Below are 24,879 nucleotides of genomic sequence, written 5' to 3' on the forward strand. Positions count from 1 at the left end.
ATTTAATACAAAGCAACATGGACAGAATATAAGTGTGGGAAACTACACAGCAATAACAACACTTGTAATGTGCATGGCATGAGAACATAACTGTTTATTCAATTGAAACTGAAATCAACCTAGAGCAAGTTACAACAGCAAACACGTTAAAGAAACAAGTTTAAAACATACCTATTGCGCCATTGGAGTTTCAATTGCATCCTTAATATTTGAAATTAGTTGGTATGAGTAAATACAGTGATGCAAGAGCAAAGTAGTAGGAACTATAGCTACGGAACCTGACCTGAGAACAATTATTCTTCTGCTTTAAGCGTTGACTTGGGGTTCGGAGTGGTGGTACTCGTGCTTTGGGCACTGAAGTTGCATTACTAACTACTCGTGTTTGGGTGCTCTGTGGTGGAGACGGTGCTGTGTCAACTGGAAATGGGTTACTATCTGCTAGAGTTGGGGTTAGAAGGGGTGTAGCTGGTTCTCTGTCCAACCGGGTAGGGGTACAATCTGCGTGAGTCTGGGTTATCTGTGGTGGGGCTGGTTCTTGGGCAAGTACAACCGTGGTTCTATCTGCATCGACAGGTAGCACGATCTTTTCTGAAGACCATGTTTTTACTCCCACATATACTGCCATCACCCCTCTAATTGAAATGGCTGATAAACAAGAAAAGTAATTGAATGTACAAACATTGTAAGATAGACAGGTGCAATGGATAGTAGGGAAGAAAATAGGGCATGCAATAATTCACATTTATGTTGTCTAACCAAACAGAATAGCAGGACATAATTTCACATATACGATGGCTGATTAAACAGGATAGCATGACATACTTCAAAATATGATGACTATGTAAATAGGATGACATGATATAACTATACAATGTGTCTATTAAAGTGGTTGGCATGCCATAAATCATAAACATGCCGTCGATGGAAACATGATGGCATGATATAATTCATGGATAGAATGACATAATTCAAAATATGATGACTATGTAAACATGATGACATGATATAACTATATTATGTCTTTAGAAAATGGGTTGGCATGCCATAATTCAGATACATGCTGTCTATGTAAACATCATGGCATAATATAATTCAAACATATGATTTATATACTAAGCAAGTGAGCAGAGGGCAATCGCATATATGATGTGTCAACTAAGGAGATGGCATGCAATATTGTGTATATGATGTAAAAACTAAGCATTACAATACACCAGATGCATGATATGAATAATATAACCCTGCCAAGTTTGAGCATACACCTCGGGGGACAATAGGACTGGTCATCTGCCTCTGAATCCTCCTCTGAAGAGCTATCTGTAACTAGCAAGATATCTGCTTCAGCAGGTAGCATTGTCTGCTCTGAAGACCTTGTTTTCACTCCAGATTTCTCCATCACCAATTCAAATGGCTGATGCACAGGAAGAGCAGTTGAACATAAAAACATTGTCAACAAATGCAATGAGAAATACAAAAAAAGGATGGAATGATATAATTCACATATATGACGCTTGGCTAAACAGCATGACATTGCATAATTCACATATATAATGCCTTGCAACAAGATAGCATTGCATAATTTACATATATAATGTCTTGCAACAATATGGCATTGCATAATTCACATATATGGTAATTAGACACTAAAGAGGTGGCATTCACACAAAGCATGTCTAAACTAAGCAAATGACATAGCAATGAAAGATACCATACACATGATATGAGTAACATAACCCTACCAAGTTAGAGCATGCACCTCGGGGAGGAAATAGGACTGGCCATCTGTCTTTGAATCCTCCTTTGAGGAGCTATCCGTTGCCAACAAGATATGCGCTTCGTCAGATAGCATTGTCTGCTCTAAAGACCTTGTTTCCACTCCAGATTTTTCCATGACCGTGTCGAATGGCTGATGCATAGGAAGAGTAATTGAATGTACTAAAATTCTTGACAAATTTAACACGTAATAAAAAAATGATGGCATGATATAATTCACATATAAGATGACTGGCTAACCAGGGTGGCATTGCAAAATTCACATATATGATGCCTGGCTAAACAAGATGGCATTGCGTGATTCACATATACGATAAATAAACTAAACAGATGGCATTCACACAAAGCATGTCTAAACTAAGTAGATGACATATTTGATGTATAAAGTAAGCAATGCAAGGCACCATATGCATGATATTACCAACATCAAAATGCCAAGTTAGAGCGAAGACCTCAGGGGTAAATAGGAGTGGTCTTCTCCTTCTGAATCCCCCTCAGGACAGTTATCTTCCTCTTGATTACAATCCGAAATGGGTGGAGGGGGGCTGCCTTTGCGCCCACCATGGAGCAACGTCTGCATGAAATTTTATTGTCACACAAGGCTCTTCTCTTTTGCTCTACATGTTCAGTTCCATTGTGTACAATAACTGACATGCATAGGAATAAAACATAGTCAGATTATGTAAGGAGTGCATGTACAAATCCAGAGTGATGGTAGCAAACTGTGGATAGACCCAAAATAAATGATAGCAGGCAAATAATAGCTTTAGTTAAAAAATACAGATAATGGCTCCTTTAATGTTTGTTTGCACCCAACATGAAACTCATAGTAGACACCCAAGATTAACCAGATAGTAGACATATAGTACTGATTGCTGCCCCAATATGTATCCCACAACCATTTAAAAACTCAAGTTTCAGCATTAGTTTGGATCTGACTCGGAGTCTAATAGGTGAACACGATGATAAAATAGCATGTCATCACATTAAGCGATGCATAACGTAAGCAGACATGGAAGAGTGTGACCTCTCTTGCGGACTCGTGTAGTCCTCAAGGTCATATGCTCAGTTGATGATGGTAATGCAGTTGTCGTGGCTGCCAGCGGCGGGGAAGAAGATCTGAGGCGGCAAAAGACAGTCCGGAGAGCGGATCCCTGCTGTGGTGAACCCTTCCGTCGTTGGAGCAACTGAGCTGGGGTGGAACATAGCGCAACAGGAGCAGGACAAACCACACAAGGTTTTCTTTGACACATATCTGTTACAGAAGTAATTGTGTAAGGGCTTGTTTGATTTTGAGGATTCTAACTATGCAGGGATAGGAAATAGATAGGAATAGGATAGGAATGCACGTGCAACGCATAGAATTTAAAAACACAGGATTTCTGACATTCTGGGTGTTTGGTTCACAAGAATTGGAAGATCATAGGATGCAAAGAAGCATGGTGAGATTAAGTCAAACCACAAGAAAATTTACGGTTATAATTCTATTATGCTACTATCTCTTAGCCTTGTGCTTCATGAATAGGAATTTGAAAAGGAGGACAAGTGGAAATTAAAATTCCTACATTTTTTCTTTCAAGGAGACACTAAAGGAACAAATCCTACAGCTTTCCTTTGCTGCATTCCTTTGAATCAAATGCATGAATAGTATTACCATAGGAAACATTCCAATTCCTATGTTTTTCCTTCACTCTTCCTTTCAAGCACTGGCGATTCTAGTAGGCAGGCTTGAGCAAGGAAAAGCCTACACTCCAAAAATGTTTTTGTGCTACTTCTACTACTTTGGACCGAGGTCACTGCCCTACTAGCTCAACTCCTAGGCCCATCGACAAATGCACAACTCAAACGCGCAGAGATAAATAATGATGGTGTTCAAGAGAGTACATCACGGATAGCTAAGTTGCCTGGTACCTCACTACTTGTCATATAGTAGGATAAAATAATCGTATTTCATGTTAGTACGTGTGCTCAGTGGACAATATATATAACATGTAGAGTAAAAAAGAGATGCAACAAGTGTACAACCTCTTTCGCAAAGCCATGTCGATCTCAGCGTGATTGGGTTGGTCGGTGAGGATGCTCTAGCTAACTTGGCTGTCGAAGGAGGGGAAGAAGATCTTAGGCGTCTAGAGATGGAGCCCTGGGTACTGCTCCGGTGTGATGGAGGGTTTCGTCGTTGGAGCAGCTCCGGTGAGTTGTGCGACACCAAGGCTGAACCAGGACAAGAGAGACAATGTTAACCTCAGTGGAATTATAATAGCATCTCCAATAGATGACGTAAAATACATAACCACAAAGTGCTAGATGTAAAATACATCAGCCGCCCATCTCTGAATTTAACTATTGAAACTGAATTTAACTGTTGAAACTGAACTTCCCTGTCAAAACTGAATTTTGCTGTCGAAACTGAATTTTGCTGTCGAAACTGAATTTTACTATCAAACTGAACGCACTAGTAGCAGAAAAGCAGTAGCAGCAGCACGTCCGAGAGCCGGGGCAGCTGGTCATGTAGCAGCGTCAAGGTGAGGCTACACGTCAGTCGACTCACATTTTCATCTCCGGTTAGTCGATTTGCCAGCCGTTGGATAGAAATCAAGGGCCTGCAGTTCATCTTCAACCTTCACTCCCCTAAGCCGCCAGCCACCACCGGCCAAACCGGCGCTGCCCACCGCCCGCGGCCGATGGTGCGCCACCCCACCCGCCCCAAAACCACTCCCCACCGCCGATCCGCCGCCACCCCGGCCATCCCTCTAGGCCCCCTCGTGCTAAGCTTTTCCTCTGGCGATCCCCATGCCGCCACCCCACCACCGCCGGCGACGACCGCCCCCACCCTGAACCCTAAGATAGATAGTGGGGTACCTCTCTAGCGAGCCCCCCTCCCTGCTCCGGCTGGTTCTTGCTTAACTCCGGCGAGCTCCCCCCTCCTGAAAATCGACTGGCCCAAAAGTCGATTCAGTCGACTGAAGTGTAGCCAAATCGGAGCAGCATCACAAGCAAGAGCAAGAGCGAGAGCAGTAGCGCGAACAAGAGCAAGAGTAAGAGCAATAGCATGAGCAGACCAGGCCGGGGACAGAGAGCAAGAGCAAAGCAGTAGCGCGAACAAGAGCCAAAGCAGCAGCAACTCCTACTAATGTGGATGTCACCGCCGAGGGAGTGATGCCATGGAGGAAGTGGCTGGCGACCCGCCGTGGATGGAGCTGCGCCATGTCGGCTCGGGACCAAGCGTCGGCATCACCGTGAGATCAAATCAAGAAGAAAATGCGGCGATTAGTGTACAACCTCTTTGGTGGCGCCGATTAGGCCTCGGCTTCATACGAGGTAACGGTGATGATGCCGCTCTTCCGATGGTGCAGGTAAAGACAGCGGTGTGGGAATGGAGGTGGCGTGAAAGACGAGGGGAACATCGGGGCAGCTCCTTGGAGGTGGAGGATGGGGTGGCTGAACCGGGGGGACGACGAGATCAACGATGGATCCTCATCTAGTACGATGGATGAGGGACGTCGAGGTGTTGCTGTGGACAACGTCGTCGGGGACGAGGCTCTGGTTGAGTGGCGGACGGAGGAGGGTGTGGGGTTTTGCGTGTTTTCGTGGCCTTGGTGTACGAATGGGTGGGCGGATGGGATAGGAGTGGGGAACCATGGCTTAGGGATGCGCTTGTCCAAAATGTGGGGTAAGTTACGAAAGTACCCCCACCGATTTCAGCTAGGTGGTTCTTTCGGTTCAGGGGTATCACGGGCATTTCACGTGTCGGGATTTCGCAGGAGGTGGGAATTTTCACGCACGTTGTAATTTTGGGATAGCAAGGCGCGGGTTGAGATGGAGGGAGTTTTCGGAGCACAACGAGACAAAGATATATCTTAAATATTTCGGGGTAACAAGGCGCGGGTTGAATAGGTTGGAGTATCGCAACATGATAGACAGAGATGCTAGCTTGAAATTTTGGCATAACAAGGCGCGACTTGAAATTTCAGGAGAACAAGCTTAACGTGTACCAAAAAAAAGATAATTCGCACCTCATCACTAGAGAGAGCCATGTCCTGTTTTACTATATTACTAGAAATGTATTCAAATACAAAAAAAACTAAAAAAATCGGGACAACAAACATAACGTTTACAGTACCAAAACAATTTGCACTTCCCTCAACAATAAAAAAACAATTGTGTTGTCTAGCATATGGACTAAATTTGATTACATTTTCCCTATTTGAATGGGATTGTACTCGGGTTAGTTATACAACCATCTAAATATTATCTTCACAACACATGACATGAATATAGGAGAAGTAAATTCCTATATGAATACAAGCTACATGTACATACGATCTCAAATTCAAATATATGTATCCATTTTATGTTGAATTCAAATCATAGTACATGTATGCTCTAGCTAGATGTCCAGAATCTAAACCATGTATGATACTACATACAATGTGTTTAACTCGCACAACACACACAAACACCATTTAGACTAGTAAGGTACACGTGCATTGCACACATGAGATTTGGCAACCAAATTATGAAATAAATGCCACATTATAGCATGTAAGCTTTGAGTCATATATGCATGATGTAGATGTTCGTTTAATTCTTATAGTTCATTTCATTCAAAATCATCTAGTTTTTATAAGAAAGCTAACTATTTTAAGATTCATGGAATTGTGCGTTGTAAAGCATAGAGTAAAAACAAATAATGCAAATCATGTAGAAAAACATTTGGGTAATTCTGATACGGAAGATTCTAGAATAAAGAAGAAGTGCTTGTGTTTTGAGGTTTGTGCATTATGCTTAAGTTCAACCATGGAGTCATCTAGATTGTACATGTGGCAAAATCTGGTGGAATATAGATGATATCCAACAGCCAGTAGTGCGCAAATTTGCCATCTCTGCACCATCGGATTGGCTTCATCCAACGACCATCTTTCAAAGTTAAAGTTATCCGCAGACTATATAAAAAATATAAAATATAATATATAGGGGGTATGGATATAGATATGTGATGCGAAAGCCACCCATCATCTCCAATTAGAATAGTGTGTCCATGCACGGATGCAATATGGCCAAACATGTCTGCCATCAGTATCTCAAATTCAAATTAGTCTGACCTTGTTCAATGTGTATATAATACAACATGCTCGTTTCCAAACCACACCGCGCATATCTCAGTTATATTCATGCATGCATGGGTTTCAAACATCAAGATCTCTTATTCAAAGATTTGAATTCAACTTTACATTGATTATGACCTCACCTAGTCTTTTACACCCACATAGTCGTCTTCTCTTTACAATTGTACCAGCTTTCTCTCGTGCATGCAAGCACACACACTACCAGTCAGCATTATCCATCGCACACATGCAATCTTTTTCTTCAGGTCGATCTCCCATGCATGCACACACACACACACACACACACACACACACACACACACCTGCCCCTCTCCATCATACCGGGCATTCTTTGGGCTGTTTAGCTTGTAACTAACTTTGACAAAGGTTGCCACACCTAAGGTTAGGCAAGTTTGACTAACTTAGGTGAGTGTTTGGTTCAAGCCACACCTTAGGCTAGCCACACTTGAGCCCCACATGTCATATGCACAAAAAGTGTGGCAAGATTTCCTTAGGCTTGCCAACTTGTGGCTCTCATTTTGATGAACTAAGCTTAGGCAAGGTTGGAAAAAATATGTGGCAAAGTGTGGCAATGCTAGGCCTAGAACCAAAGAGCCCCTTTATCTATCATGTGCATGCGCAACGATCGATGTTCCTCTATGTGTGTGTATATATAGCTAGGTCTTTCACAGTTTTCCACACAAACCGATCAATCTATATATCTAGTGAGGTCTCACCCTCTTTCCCACGTCCACATCGATCAATCTATACCTCTCTATATATGATTACATAGCTAATACACCCACATTAATTATATATCCAACGTCCCCCTCTCATCATCCATGCCTTCCGCTTCATCTCTCAGATGTGCGCATAGTGGCGAAGACAGGGGGCAGCCCTGCCCCCCCTAACATCACTATATATCGAGGCTAATATGAATGTGATCATTAGACAATTGCTGGTAAAATGGTTTAAGTTGATGAATTGGCCCTCCTTGTAAAGGATTAGCAATGCTTGGCCCCCTAGCTCATTTATTTTTCATGGCTCCGCCACTGCGCGCAACAACGCACATTCTCGCCCCCTCTCTTTCAATCTGATGCGTGCAATGCACGTGTACCTTACTAGTACTTTGAGTATGTGCAAAACACATAAATTAGAATTCCATTGACACGCTACACAGTGTCTTACAGTTCATGAAGCCATGTGGCACATGTGGAGGCATTGTCGTGATCTCCTTGTGTGGATTGATCACAGTGACGTGTTGCTGGTTCCAGAAGAATGTACTCATCCTCTCTGAGGCACACTGGCGGTACATGCACGAAGCGAAGATGTGCACGCACGCCATGCACACACTCATTCCCTTGCACGCACACACGAGTACACGGGGGGACGTATTTTTGTACGAAGATCCACCCCATGTGATGACGCGTGTAAAGTCCTTCACTTCATTGATGGTCAATTAATACAACGCATGCAAAATTAGTGGACGTGAGGGAGGAAGAAAGACATTACTACTCCACTGCATGCATGCGAGTAGTTAAATCATGGGCTGCTACTTCCATTGGTCTCCTTCGTATTTTGTACCAATTTTTGACCATATTTCTAAGTAACATAATATTTATGCATGTCATAAAAAGTGGCACAAAAAAAGGGGGCCAATAAACCAGGACGCAGGCAGCATGATCAATTTTTGCCAGGGCTACTGTTGGTGGCCTTTGTATTTAAATATGGACGGAGTGGAGTAGTACTATCTTTATCTTAGCCTCGTAGGGCTCTCCCAGTGCCTAGGCTCGCCTCCCTACCTCACCCACCGGATCCTGCCATGGAGAATCCCTTAGATCCCAGGATCCTGCGAGCTGCCCTCTCGCTGCGGCCCGCAGCACTGCCTCCTTTGAGAGAAACCCACATGTGTTTTAGAGGGGATCCATTGCTCTGGAATCACAAACCGGTGGCGCCGGAGGACATGCCAGGGCTGCATTTCAGGTGTTGGGCAGCAAGGGCAAATCAGATCAAGGAAGCGTCGCATCGATTGGAGAGAAGTTCCAAGGAGCTGCGCCTGGCGTAGCACAAGGCGGAGGCACAAGTCAATCTCAGGGGAGAGATGTTGAGGGATGTCAGCATCTGGCAATGTCGTGTTGATTTCGAGCTAGGGTTAATGGTAGAGATCATATTCACGGAGTCAACTGCGGAGGAAAGAACGCACATGCCTGCGCAATGGCATGAGCAGCCGGTGCAACTGTTCAAATGGGCGGTAGGAGAAGCCAAATCCCAGGACCAGTTGCGGTGGTGCTGCTAGGCATGCATCATAGGCGAGGTGAGCTGCCCTCCTTCCCCACCAGCGATGCAGTGACCTAGTTGGTTGTTGCTGTAGTGAACTTCGAACTCCATGCCAGTTTGCAACCTTGACAATCACTCCATCTATATGTATTGTATTCCTGTGAAAATACTTGGACATTTGGAAAAAGATGGTAATTGATTTATCACTAGTTTAAGAATGCTTGGTCGGGACAATCAACCGAAGCCACAACTAGAAGTCTCCATCACGTAATACTTTATGGTAGGTCGCACCTACAAATGGTCAGTCGAACCCGCGTCTCACCGAAGGGACACGCATCGGCTTGGTCTAACATGTACGACCATTTACATCACTAACTTGTGCGACCGCATTTGAGTAGTGTAGTACTCCCTCTATCTCAGTTTACAAGTCTTGCATGTGTACCTAGGTCGTTAATTTGACCAACTTAATAACAAGCATACATTATGAAAATATATCATTACAAACTTCAAAGATTCCATTTTTAATGATATATTTTTTATGTTAAACAATTTATTTATATAAGTTACATTGACGACCTAGATACACGTGCAAATGTTATAAAGAGAAATCACCATGTGAATTCCCTCAATTTAAATAGATCAAAAGATCTATGCAATTTATCTAGTTGAGGTTTTAAAAATTAAATGACATGCTGGCATGATGACATGATGCAATGCAAAAACAAAAGAGCAAGCACAAAAGAAACACACAACGATAGCAAAATAACTGGGCGGCATCTAGAGCGTCGGTCTTGGGGCATCACAACACTCCACCACTACAAGAGGATCTCGTCCCGAGATCTAGGATGGCACCGGAGGGAAGCGGAAGAGCAAGAGAGGAGGTAAAACTAAGGTGCTTCTTCGACAAATGAGTGAAAGCAAAGAACCTTGAGAGGTTGAAAAGTTAAAAGAAAGAACACAACGGAGTTGAACACAATTGAGAGAACTGCGGTAGAAAAATAGAAACAAGGAACGCCATTTGAACCTTGGAGGTTGCAAAGCTATGAATGACGAGTACAATGGACAAGAAGGAATTGGAACCACTCTGGTTGAAACGAGATAAACAAGGAACAAGGAAGATCAAATTTGGACACACTCTGGTTGAAAAGAGATGCAAGACTTGATAAGATGAAAAGAACTTGAAGAGGTGACACAACACTTCGGTTAAATGGATAAGCATGAAAAGAACACGATCCTCAATACGAGAAGAGGAGTGAAGAGAGCAACATCACAAAGCCTCTGGAAGAAAGAATAGAAGATAGATAATTGGAATAACAGAATGGAGAAGGAAATGTCAACTTCTGCCACAAAAGAACATGGAAAGCACCCTTCCAAGAAGGTTATAACGGAGTTGTTGGAAAACCAACAACGAAAATGAATAAGCTTGTAGTGGGCTTATGGAATACTTCTCAAAATTGAGGTGAAATTCTGCCACTACGGAAACAAATAATATAATTGATAACACCGACGAGATGAAAAATTTCTTCCACCAAGATGATAAAGAGATAACTTGGATCATTGATAAGCACCACAATAGCAACATTCCTTAGGGAAGGCTTTAGGTGACACAAGATAACTTCCAACGAAGCAATTATGATGGGTTGAAACAACTCATGATTGAAGAGAAAATGACTGTTTTAAAATATCTCATTCTTGACAATTTGTGAATCATGGAACATGAAGAGAAATTGTCAAGGATGACATAACACCATCTCGAAAGATAAGATAGAAGGAATTGCACTTCAGAATGCAAGATGAAGAATGCTTGAACGCCTCAAAACAAAACATGTGTTGAGCACCATGTTTATTTTTTTAGTATAGCTTGGTGGGTCATAACTTCGAGAGAAATCTTGAAGAACAATTGAAGAATGAAAAGAATCCTTGATGAACCACCATGTTGAGCCTCCATGAAGAACTTCGGTAATAACAGGATGATAGAAAGAAAGAGAAGTTCAAAACACAAGGTGAATCCTTGCAATGATTTACATGGAGCTTCGCGATGATATAACCGAGAAAACTTGGAACTCCGGAAAAGAAAAGATGAAGCATCTCGAACCGAGAAATGTGACATGATGAACAACTCTGGAAAGAAGAAACTAGACCACTTGGATGAAACAATAATAAGAATTACGTTATTCGTATGCTTCACCAATTTAAATTGATGACAAGCAATGAATTTGGCATACTACTTATTCTTCTTGAGGGATTAAGGATAGAGATAGAGCAAACTTGAGAAGGTATTGATGGAAGCACCGGTGGGATTTGGAAACAACAAATGAATTGATATGATAACGAAGGAAGTGAAATGTTGAAAGAACCACCGTAAGAATTGAAAATGAAAGTAACAAAGGCACAAATCACCGGGAAGAATTGGAAAATGAATGAAGATACTTGAGGGGATTTAGATACATGAGAACGAAGAGATCATGAACTGATTAGAGGGTATTTGAACGATGCACCGGTAAGATTTGGAGAACGATAGCTACACGCTGAGAAAAGAAAATTATGATATGATGGCCTTCGGAGGAAAGAAATGAAAACAACTCATGAAATGCTCCGAATGGGTGAAAAGAATTCTCACAATCGAAAACAATTACGAGAGGATGGCATCAAGCTTGAACTACGCATCTTTGGAAGAACGGGTAAGGATTTAAGAGGAACTCTTCTTTGGTCTTCAAAATCCGAGAATGACGACGAGAAACACCACCATGAATTGTTGAGATACTCCGGGAGAATGAAAAACAAAAAGGTTGAGCCAACAATGAAAAAAATAATTTTGAGATCGATCTTGGAAAATAGCTGACTGATGAGATTCATTCTTACGTCAAACTTGGAAATGAATTTGTGAATGGCTCCTGATAATTAGAAGAGTCAGGTAAGATCCTGGGAAAAGACCTGTGGGTTAGGGCCCACTCAAAAGAAAACACCGTTGAACAATTTTGAAGAGAGATTGCACCGGTTCAATAAAATGACTTGAATGAGATAATAATCTCAAAATAGCTTGAACGGATTGATAATGGAGACACAAATCTTCTAAGATATCCTCGGCACTTCGGATATGAAGAGAGAGAGGTGAACGATTATGAGATGCACCGGCATGGGATAGCATTTAAACGAGGAAAAGGATATGATCAACATTGAAAGCTTGAGTTAAATCCACCGGAGAAGAAAAGAGACGAAGAATAATAAACTTGAAGCTCCGTTAGTATCTTCCTGAGAATCACCGGATAAAAACATTGAGGAAAAAGAATGGAGAGACTTCCCATCAATAAAATGGATACCCGATTAACAAATCTGAGTCCTTGAAGTTAAGGGTGGGAGGGCGGGAAAACAAAGGCAACTTGGGGCAGATGGAATGGATACCGTTGAGAAAACTTAGAATTGATCTTGCGGATGTTGAGATGATCGGATCCACTTGAAGAGAAGCATGCCGGTTGGAAAAGAATTAACATGACAACCTCAATGATCAAGAAGGATTAGCACTCCCATAGAAATATGAGAACATACCGTTGAGAAAACTTAGAATTGATCTTGCGGATGTTGAGATGATCGGATCCACTTGAAGAGAAGCATGTCGGTATGGATCAACACTTGACATCGAAGCAACTCGAATACCACAACTCAAAACAAAACAAAGGATTTGGCTTGCAGAATAAGCCGGAACAAACATATGATAGAGATTCCATCCGAAGTTTTCGTGGTGGGGCCCACACGGGCTCGATCGTATAGCACCATCATGTACAAGGCAGTGCACATGACATACGAAGCGTCCCCGAACCAGCATAGCCAAGGGTTCTTTAAGACACAACGAGACCACTGTAAAAACGACCGTGGATAGGCGGACCATTAGACGTCGAACCCCAATGTCATATCATGCATATGTCGGAAAGAAAAAACTAGAGCTACTTGAATTCCCACCTATAAAACTCCCGAAACTTTCTGGTTATGCAATCTGGTGTTGGGGATACAAGGGAAGCAATATATATCTCACCCAAAACTAACAATCCCTACATCCAAGTTGTATCCATCCGTCAACACATAACCAAGAAACCTTCGGAAATCGTGTACCTCAACCTTCAAAAAGCATCCGTTATACAAGTTATGGCAATACTCCCGAACTCCCCACTACTGGGTGGCGACGAGGTTATCTCACCAACAACTTCATAAAAGAGATTTTCAATGTCGGCAAAACTCAGGTATTCCAGAACTACAACGATAAAATTATGACGACAACACCTCGGAGCTCAACTCCTCGGAACACTGCCACAACCCCTAAATGTCAGGAGGCACCAAGAACAATGTTCTTGTCATAAGAATATCAGAACGATCCCAAGATACCCGCGTGATCGTAAAAAAAATTAGTGAAATTTGAGGACAGGAAAGTCAAAACATCTACGTCAGGAGACCTCACCAGAGCGACGAAGGGGCTGAGGAGTAAAAATAATCCTACTCTCCGATATATATAATCCTAAGACTCAAAACATTTTTGTTCTAGACTCAACAACGCCAGCGATTCGATCAAGCAGGGGGCTCCTAAGTCGGGGATGGCTCTGATACCAACTTGTAACACCCACGATGCGGCTATATCTCCCACGTGTCGAAGCACGACTTAGAGGCATAACCGCATGGTGGTTTTGTCGCAAGAAGGGTCATTTTCACACAATCCCATGTAATGAATAAGAATGGGATAAAGAGTTGGCTTACAATCGCCACTTCACACAATGAACATATAATTCATACATCATTCAGAGCACACACATAGTCCGACTACGTACGAAGCCAAAAGAAAAGAAGATAACCCAACTGCTAGATCCCCGATCGTCCCAACTGGGCTCCACTACTAATCAACATGAAATGAAACATAGCAAAGACCAAGATCTTCATTGAGCTCCCATCTGAGCTTGGTTACATCACCTGCCCTGGTATCATCGGCACCTGCAACTGTTGTGATAGTATCTGGTGAGTCACGAGGACTCAGCAATCTCAAAACCCGCGAGATCAAGACTATTTAAGCTTATGGGTAGGAAGTGGTAATGACGTGGAGTTGCAGCAAGCACTAAGCAAATATGGTGGATAACATACGCAAATAAGAGCGAGAAGAGAAACAACAAAACGGTCGAGAAACTAGAAGTGATCAAGAAGTGATCCTGAAACTACTTACGTCACACATAACCCAAACCCGTGTTCACCTCTCGGACTCCGCCGAAACGAGACCATCACGGCTACACACACGGTTGATGCGTTTTAATTAAGTCAAGTGTCAAGTTCTCTACAACCGGACATTAACAAATTCCCATCTGCCACATAACCGCGGGCACGGCTCTCGAAAGTTTATACCCTGCAGGGGTGTCCCAACTTAGACCATCACAAGCTCTCATGGTCAATGAAGGATATTCCTTCTCCCAGGAAGACCCGATCAAACTCGGAATCCCGGTTTACAAGACATTTCGACAATGGTAAAACAAGACCAGCAAGACCACCCGCTATGCCGACAAATCCCGATAGGAGTTGCACATATCTCGTTCTTAGGGCACACCGGATAAGCAAAGCGTACAGGTAACGACGTAACCCAAGTTGCCAAGGAATGGTCCCGCATGGTGCTCTAGTTTGGACCAACACTCGGAGGAGCACTGGCCCGGGGGGGTAAATAAAGATGACCCTTGAGTCTGCAGAACCCAAGGGAAAAAGGCTTAGGTGGCAAATGTTAAAACTAAGGTTGGGCCTTGCTGGAGCAGTTTTATTCAAAGCGAACTGTCAAGGGGGTCCCATAAATCACCCAACCTTGTAAGGAACGCAAAATTAAGGAACATAACACCAGTATGACAGAAACTAGGGCGGCAAGAGTGGAACAAAACACCAGGCATAAGGCCGAGCCTTCCACCCTTTACCAAATATATAGATGCATTAATTAAAAAAGAGATATTGTGATATCCCAACATAATCCTGTCCATCATGGAGCAATCTTCAACTTCACCTGCAACTAACAATGCTATAAGAGGGGCTGAGCCAAAGCGGTAACATAGCCAAACAACGGTTTGCTAGGAAGGGTGAAAAGGTTAGAGGCTGACATGGCAATATGGGAGGCATGGTAAACAAGTGATAGGTAGTGTCGCATAGCGATAGAATGAAGCAACTATCAAGCAAAGATAGAAGTGATATCGAGGGTAATGGTCATCTTGCCTGAGATCCCGCAAGGAAGAAGAACGAGTCCAAGAAGAAGACGAACCCACGTAGTCGAACGAATCCTCACAACTTCAGAAGGAAACCGAAGCTAACGAGAGAAGCAAACTGGAAAGAAGCAAACAACATGGTAAACACACAAGCATAATCATGGCATGATGCACAATCAAGTACGATGCATGTCCGGTTTAATGAGGCATGGCATGGCAAAGTGCAACAAACTATACTACAAGTTAAGTGGAGCTCAATATGCAACGAGTTGCATATTGACAAGACACCACATTCGAGTTACTTAGTTCGCTCTCGTTTAGGAACAGAACAATATTACATGTTGTTATAAACATGGCAAGAGGTGAAACATAATTAAACTACCTATCTAGGCAAGTTTAAGTGAGGACGGAAACAACAAACAACAATTCTGGAAAACCCCATATGTTATTTAGCAATTTAACGCAAACAACAATTTTAAAAATTTAAATTGTTGTTATCATGATGTGGATGACATATGCAAGTTTTATGCAATTTTATGAAAAATGTTGACATGAGCATGTTATGAAGCATTTGGTCACCATGGCGGAACGAAAGGGGTGCCACGGCAATGACAACGGAAATGGTGCCACGGCAACATTCCGATGATCCGACAACTCATTGAGATACCGGTGCAAAAGAGCAAGTGTGCGGATGTTCAGAACATGCAAAAGATGGTGGGGTGATCCCGGTTACCGGGTTCCCACGGGTCGACGGCATGGCAAACGAGGAGGAACGTGCATGAAGCAAACGGGCACGATGCAAACACGGGCATCTCAAACAACACATGCCTTCGGTCCAGGGTTGATCGTCTCGGGTTATACCTTTGAAGCATGCATTTTCGGAGCGGTTCGGGTTCGGTACGATGTAGAGGAAGTAGTCGTTCTCGTGACGGTAGTGGAAGTAGGGGTACACGGCAGCGGCGGTAGTTGTTCAGGGTCTTGGCGGGTCATCGTGGAGGGGCTTGCCGCATCGCCGGGCGTAGTCGTACACTTGGTCTTGTCAGATGCACGACAACGGTAGTGGAACTTGGCGCTTGAGGTTCGAATACCGGGTCGGACGTGCATCCGTTCAGTCAAACTTGGCGCATCCGGGTCGATTACTTGGCAAGTCCGCACGTAGAGGTACTTGGCGAAAAATCCTGGAGACGATGTGTCCGCATACGGTTCTTGGCGGCGTTCTTGCTGGTCCGAAAGAAGCAAGACAGGAGGCCAGGGCAGGGACTTGGCGCTGGTCGATGTGGGCGAGCGGAGGCGCATCCTCCTCCCCGCTCGAACAAAGCAGAGGCGGGGCAGGGGGCTTGGACATGTAGAGGTGCTGGAGGTGACGAGCTCCTGGCCGAGCAGAGGACTCGGGCGCGGAACTTGAGGGGACGAAGGCAAAGGGAAACGCGGCGAGGCGGATGACAGCGGCTTGCTCACCGGCACAGCTGGAGGCGGAGGTCACCTGTGCCGGCGCATGGTGAGGTGAGGAGGAGGCGAGATGGCGCGGCAGCGGCCTGGTTCTGTGGTGGCTGGCGGCGGAAGCATGCGACGACGAGGAGGTAGAGGGGACGGGACGAGGGCGCGGCTACTGATGGAAAGGGGGCGCGACGGCGGCGAGGAGGCCGATGGGGCTCCGGCCTGGTTCTCTTCTCCGGCGAGGGCGGAGCGCGGGTCTCGCACTGGAGGCGCGCGGATGCGGGAGCGAGGGGATCGGGCGCGATGCGGGTGTGTGAGTGGCGGCGGTGTGGGAGGATGAGAGGGAGAGATCGAGAGGAGGGGGTCGAGGCTAGGGTTAACAGGGCACCGACTGGGCTGCGGATGGGACTTGGAGGCTGGGCCTAGGAGGCTTGATGGGCTGGTTGCAACTTCGGAGCAAAAACGCCAACCTTCTCGCTATTTCCCACCTACAGAAAAATAGACAGAAGGAAATAGGAAGGAAAGAAATAGCTAGGGGTTTTGGAAAATGATGAAACTTCTCCTACAGAGTCTAAGAATTATACTTAGCCCAAGAAAAGAAGTTTCACGCGATATGGAAGAGTTTAATTCAAACTCATTTGAATTTAATTCAAATGGTTTGAACTAGGACGAGGTTTTAGGAGTGCCCCAAAATATCGAGACTTTAGGAGGAGCCTCAATAAAAGAGATAAGAATTGTCGGCAAAGTTTGAGGCAAGAAATTGAGATAGAAATGCATGGAACTTAACTGCAGGTGTGTTATGGTGGCAAAGTTTATGGAATATTTTTAATATAGCTCCCTAAATATTAGGAGGATATGTTATAAAGAGAAATCACCATGTGAATTCCCTCGATTTAAATAGATCAAAAGATCTATGCAATTTATCTAGTTGAGGTTTTAAAAATTAAATGACATGCTGGCATGATGACATGATGCAATGTAAAAATAAAAGAGCAAGCACAAAAGAAACACACGGCAATAACAAAATAACTGGGCCGCATCTGGAGCGTCGGTCTTGGGGCGTCACATGCCTCTAGGGCATATTTCCTTCAGAAATGCCCTCCCGCGCGTGACGAAGACTTAACGAGCGGTGGTAACGGCCGTCTGGCCTCGGTCGTTTGCCCTGGTCACGTGGTTCCGACAGGTGTGCCCGAAATGTCAGATTTTCACCTAGTCACGGCTCACAGCTCGTTTATTGTGTTTTGTTGTTCACTTGCCATAGAAGTGGTGGTCTTTCGTGATTTTTGACAAAAAAGGTACTTTTGAAGTACCCTAGCCATAAATGTTGTGGTTTTGAGCAATTTACTGCCATATGACGGATTGACGGCCGACACGACCGCGTTGGTAGAACTGAACCATGCGGTGTTCGACACTGCCATCAAGTTCAATGATAGCTCGGTCCCGGGGATTAAGGGGTGTGACACTATCCTATTCGCCCCACTGGGGGGAATATGTGTTGATCCCATGGCTCAAGAGCAACATCATCGGTATCGGGCACCGAGTGAGAATATCTTTTAATCACAGGGTCCTCGTCGTTTTCCCTTGTGCGAACTCAGCCGGTCAATGGTAATGTTCTAGTGGACAACAACAAAATCAACACTATATACAGGGTATTATTCACACTTTTTGTCCGCGAAATTCTATCTGTTTTGCCCTGAATTCGACGGGAGTTTTTCTTGGCGAAACTTTTTATACAAATGCATCATAAGGTCAAGTTTGTCTCAGAAAAAGTTCGGTTTTTTTACTTCCTTTTAGAATTACTAATTTTTTCCATATCAGATGCATATACACCCGATAGCCAAAGGGTATTTTCCATGCCGACGCGCCCTACTTGTCAAAAGAAACTGTGGAGTTAAGATTGAAAAAAAAGGAGTAACAAGCCATGGAGGACTAGTTTCTAGATACATATAGGTGCCAAACTAGAAATTGTGGCATTATTAGTATAGTTAGTCAGCCGAGTAAATGCCAGTTGCCACCCAGGAAACCTTGTCATCAAGGATAAAAAGGATCAATCAGTACTAGTAAGGCCGGTGAGATTCGGTCATGTATATAAAAAGTAAACCATGCACATGTACAGCCTGCAATAGTACAATCACTGTTGGGCTGTAGAGGGTGCTGGGACAGGTCAAATATATGTGTGGGACTTTGTATTGGACATGACTATGCAACATGCCCACATGCATTATCCAAATAGTCTCTATCTGACACCTCAAAATACTTAAAACTGGACCCTCAAAAAAAAACTTAAAACTGGAAAATTATTTATGGAAATTCTCTTGGAGCAAAGTTTGACCGCTATGCTTAATCTTTTTTGAAATTTTAATATGCAGATAATGGCACTCCCATCTACTTACTACGACCAACAAATTTAGCCACTTAATTGCCGCATTCGATGCTAAGTTTATGTGAAATTAGTCATCCTATTCTCGCAAATAATAGTAGGGCATGAGGTTATCAGCTAAAGCAAGGTCAACCGTGTAACATAGGATTCTGATTTCTTTGCACCTTCATCTATTTATTTATTCTTGGCATGCCATCCATCTAGTTTGTATCCTGAACAGTGCCAGAGCAATAAAAAAAGGCCCTTCATAAAAAAGTAGGAGTATCTCTTTTCAGGGCGTGGCTATGTGCTGCCCGCTGCCCACCAAGGCTTGCCTGCAAGAGCACCTGTCGCGCTGGCCTAGTAACCACACGCCATCTGACCTCATTTTATTTTTGTGTCTTTTCTTCCGTTTTTATTCACCTTTTTGTTTTTGTTTTTATTTTTCCTTTTCCTAAATTTTTTATATTAAAAAATTCTTTACATAATTTAAAAAATGTTAATCATGCATTTGAAAATGTTAAAATGTGTATAGAAAATGTCTGTCACATTTGAAAATGTCACACATTTAAAAAAAGTGTGCATGACATTAAAAAAAGTTTATACAGCGTACACAAAAATTCTCCTATTTAGAAAAGAATCTTTCATACAATCAAAAACACGTACGTTACATTTCAAAAAATGTTCACAACTTTCAAAAAAAAAATTTATCACATTTAAATAAAAAGTGCATACAACGTAATAAAAAAATTGCGTAATGCGGAAATAATGTTTGGCACAGTTTTAAAAATGCACGTGACATTTAAAGAAAAGTCCCAACAATTAAAAAATGCTCATGATATTTTAAAAAGTTTGTAGAATGCAAAAACAAAATTCCTGCAGGTTCAAATTTTTTTTTATTTACATTAAAAAATGTAGGTGACATTTTGAAAAAATATTCACGTGTTTCTAAAAAATGTTTATGGAAATTGTAAAAGCGTTTTATAGAATGTAAATATATAGTTTTATAGTTTCAAAAATTGTTTTATGCCATTAAAAAATGTTTCACGTATGCACTAAAAATGTACATTGTGTAATGAGAGAAAATAAACATGTGTTTAAAAAGTAAAACCAATTAAATCTACAAAAAAAAACAAGAGTGAAGCCAAGAAAACTGAAGAATGCAAAGAAAACAAAGGAAACCAAGGAAAAAACTAAAAGTAAAACGAAGAAAGAAAAAAAATCGAAGAAAACCGTTATAAAAAATGGAAAAAAAGAAAAACATAAGAAAATCAGTGAACAAACAAAGAAAAAGTAAAACGAGAAAAAAAAGGAAGAAAACCGAAGCACAGCGAGCGACCTACAGCGACACACGAGCGCATGATATAAGACCCTAAGGCGCTCGTTCCTATTATATTTCTGGCGAGACATAGCCCAGACGCTCTTTTACGGGTGCAACTAGATGATGGGCCCAATTTGCTGCCCCCGTATTTATTTACTTAAAACAAATAACCGCCCAGCGAACGAACCTGTGGTTCAGATGGTTAGGTGAACAGTGGTATCCCCAACCCATCAGGGTTTAAATCCTGGTGCTCGCATTATTCCTGGATTTATTTCAGGATTTCCGGCGATGCGCTTTCAGTGGGAGGAGACGTTCCCGTCGACGACGAGGCGCCTACGGTGGCTTCGTAAATCTCAAAGGTGCTCATAGGGGTAGGGTGTGCGTGTGTGCGTTTATAGGGATGAGTGTATGCGCGTGTATATAAGTGCTTGTGTCTGTACTGATGCTCAAAAAAAATAACCGCCCCCGAATAAGGTATTTTTGGGTCTTTTCCCGTTTTGTTCATTTCTACTTTTTCTATTTATTCTTTTTTATTTGTCTTGTTTTTTTTCTTTACATATTATATTTTTTATTTTATAAATTTTATTATTGTACTTTGTGATTTTTTCCACACTTTTTAATTTGATGAATATTTTTAAAGATGTGTCAATACTTTTTAAAATACCCAAACAATTTTTTCATTGTATGGTCATATTAAAAAAATAAGCGAACATTTCACAGTTGTAAAGATTTTTTTTCAAAATGCACATTTTTCTTCAAAATATGTGAATTTTTTTAAACTGATTGATTTTTTCAAAAGTTGCATGAATATTTTCCGAAAAGCATGATTATTTTCTAAAAATAGGCAAGCCGTTTCCAAAATTTATCAAGATTTATAGAAATGCACGAATATATACATAAATAGTTTAAATATACCTACTTAATTTTTTAAAAGATAAAAGTGAAAAAAAATACTAGAAGAATGCCGGAAAAAAAGAAAGGAACTAAGTTGCAGATCGTACTACAAATGTCTGAGACACACGTGAACCTCCATAAATTTTCAATCGAAAAAAAAACCTCCATAAATTTCACCTGAAAAATATGAATATTTCGTCCCAAAAGAAAAAAGAAAAGAATGTTTGCACCTTACTCCGTGAAAATTCGGCGAGTGACAAAAGCAAATGACATCTATATCTATATCTATACTACTATATAGTATATGAGTTTTGAATTGTAACAACATCATCAATCCTAGCTGTTGGTCTCATAAATCTAATGGTTGAGACTGAACGGATTCGCAGTGAACAGTAGCCTACACTTGCATCTGCTGGTTTCTGGAACAATCACGTCACACCTTCTCTTTTCACTTGCATCTTCTGGGTTCTGGAACAATCAAGTCACACCTCCTCTCTTCTCGCCATGTTGCATGTGCCAGTGGCAAAGAGCCAAGACAGGGGCGGAGACGAGTGAACATTTTTAGCAGGTTCTATACTGTACAACGGCTAATAACCGTAGCTAATTGCATCATTAGTCCGTACGAAAATATATTCATGGAACCAACTACACCGAATATAGAGAAGACCAATGCTGAGTGACCCATACATGTAGGTGTGGCTAACTATTGTTTTCCCCTTAAAACAATTGATCGACTGATTGATCTACGTGTGTGTTCGACTAGACTACTTAGGGCGTTTTTTGCTGCAGCCCAATGAAATGTTAAAGACCACCACAATACCAATTTTCACTAGCAGAAAACCACCACTTTATAATTCATGACATAAATCACCTTACGAATGGCAGTGGCAAAAAACACTAATGATAAATGCTAATTGCTTTAATTCTCTTCCAGTTGTCTTCAAGACATATTTTTGAAATATAGTGAAGACAATTTTCTTTGACATTACATGATTGCAAAGAAAAATGTTGTAAAGTTCACATTATCAACTTGTTCAACACTTCTGGTTTTATAGTTCTAGAAATATATTTTGATAATTTGTCATCAATGCTATCGTGAGACCTAACATATCCTGATGTTCCGTAACTTTTGTGAACATTGACTTTTCGCCTCCCTCATATCTAAATCCTGGCTCCGCCCTTGGCCGAGTACGAAAGATGTATTGTCTGGGAGGATAAACAAAAGCTAATAATTATTGGGTTCCACCACGTAAATCTTCATTTTTTTTCCTATGGAAATTTTTGGGTGTCACTAGGCCATAGGCGTTGTATCATGCCAATTACCAATTTTTTATTACTTCATTTGTGCATGCATACACCAATAATATTCATTTTTGCTCTAAACTCATTGCAAAGTACCATATGTTTTTATTTCTTTTACTAGAATCATAGGAACAATACTGTTAAGACGTGCATTGCACGTGTGTACATACTAGTACGAAGTAGTACTCCACTGCAACCCTACTCTCCACAGTAAAATAAAGAGAAGCTAGATAACTTTTCCAGAAACGTATGCACTGCAACCCCACCCTTCCCAAGGGATTTTGGCCGGTCGCACTGAATGTGTTCTTTTTAGCTGGACCAAGCCAGTACTTGGAGTCGTGTTATAACCTTTTTTGTGTTTAAAAATTAAAAAGGGTCACATAACCTGGAGTACGATTTAACTGTTGTAAAAAGAAGAAATGACGCACCCCTCTCCAGGATATTTTGCGGGCAGTTGGCCCAGGTAGGTAGCGGTACCAGTCACATTCACATTTTTCTAAGCTAAGACAGAGATTCTACTAATACCAGAAACATAGAAGAAACTAAAGGCATGCTTCACGTTCTAATGCTCACTGTCTAAGATTTCAGATGATACATATTAGGCCATGAAAGTGGACGTGCCATTTGTTGGATCGGAGCTCACACGTAAAACTAAGGGAATAAGAAATGTGCAATGAATACAACACTTCATATTTGAGATGTTAATTTATGAAAACTATATACCATCAAATGAACAATCATCAACATGAGTAAATTAAATATTTGTACCCGACATGAACGTATTAAAATATATTTGTATTATAATATTATAAATATTTGGCTACAACTCTGAAATTCATATTTGAAACATGCTAGAATTAATTTATTTTGCGACAAATTCAATAAAGAGTTTGTACGGTTAAAACTACTCTTAACATTTATTTGAAATGTTATAACAGCCACATCTTGATACTGAGTTGTCCACGATAAAATTAAATTGTGTCATCTTATTTACATTCACCTAAACACATTTTTGTATAACTCATAAAACTCTATTACACTATTATAACCCGAAATTTCTTCCATCATATATCTCTTGATAGTGTCGGAACATTTACTGTATTCTGAAGGTATTCAAGTTATGTAATATGTATTTATTCCAAAAAATTCCAAAATAGTTCATATTGATATGTAAAAATGTAAACTACAACCAAGGTCCTAAAATTATTTAAGGTTCAACTGGGTCCTATAAGAATGAAAATGTACATCTAAATTATAAAAGTAGGTAAGTGGTCATTGCAGGCCCTAACTTGGTCTGATTTGTCCACGTGCATGTTGAGATAGGTGCCATCGTCAGATGTATTATGCAAAAAATACGCATTGCACCTCGCCTGTATTTCGACCATTAGGTATGAATGGTGAGCAATATAGAAAACAATGTAAATGTCTCTATGCACGCACATAACTAATATGTAACATCCATTGGGGTGCAATACTGGAGCGTCACACTTGAGGGCCAATGAACCAGAGCACCTAGCGAGGGAAATTTGACATTAGAATGTGGATTTCTTAAAATTGCAATGCGGCATTAGACTTCTAGACGTGTTGAGTATTTTAAGATAAGCATTACAAATTAAAATGATGGATTACTAGGGTGTCGTCTTTATATGTTAGCGACTAGCGTGCAAAGCATGTGCAACTTACTAGTCTATGTACAATACATGAGTTGCCTGGCATATGCATTATGTCGAACCATCAGATGAGATTTTGCAAGAGGTGGACAAGAGCATCAGTGTAGTTCTCCGCGAGCTTCACCAGCGTCCCGGCCACCGCATCCGCCGCGCCCTCCAGCGCCTCCGTGAGCGCCTTCGCCGCCTCCTCACTGCCGTCCCGCGCTGCCTCCATGAGCTCCACAACCGTAGACGCTGCGAACTCGGTCGTGCCGGCCACCACGCTCCAAAGCGACTCGAGAAATGCCGAGACGACGGCCACCGCCACGTCCCAGATTAGGTTGAACACGAACTCGACCGCCGCTTCAAGCACGCCCTTGGTCGCGTCGAGCGCCGCATCTGCCGCCTGCCCCGGCAGCCTGACCAGGTCCACGGCGGCGACGACGAGGAGAGCCAGGCCCCGGAAGAGCACTAGGGCGGCAAGCTCCAGGCAGGAGCCTAGAAGCCACAGAGCTAGTCTTACGAGCACGACGAGTGCCATGCATGCACTTAC

At 42.2% G+C, this 24,879-nt stretch overlaps 1 protein-coding gene across 1 annotated transcript; it reads right to left on the bottom strand.

Moving 5' to 3' along the window:
• Nucleotides 1–24,295: 24,295 nt before the first annotated feature.
• Nucleotides 24,296–24,879, bottom strand: LOC123087193 (uncharacterized). The gene has a single exon (XM_044509126.1). The coding sequence runs from the start codon at nucleotides 24,865–24,867 to the stop codon at nucleotides 24,412–24,414; it is 456 nt and encodes a 151-aa protein (XP_044365061.1). The 5' UTR covers nucleotides 24,868–24,879; the 3' UTR covers nucleotides 24,296–24,411.

Source organism: Triticum aestivum, chromosome 1B (assembly GCF_018294505.1).
Source record: "Triticum aestivum cultivar Chinese Spring chromosome 1B, IWGSC CS RefSeq v2.1, whole genome shotgun sequence".
Classification (NCBI taxonomy): Eukaryota; Viridiplantae; Streptophyta; class Magnoliopsida; order Poales; family Poaceae; genus Triticum; species Triticum aestivum.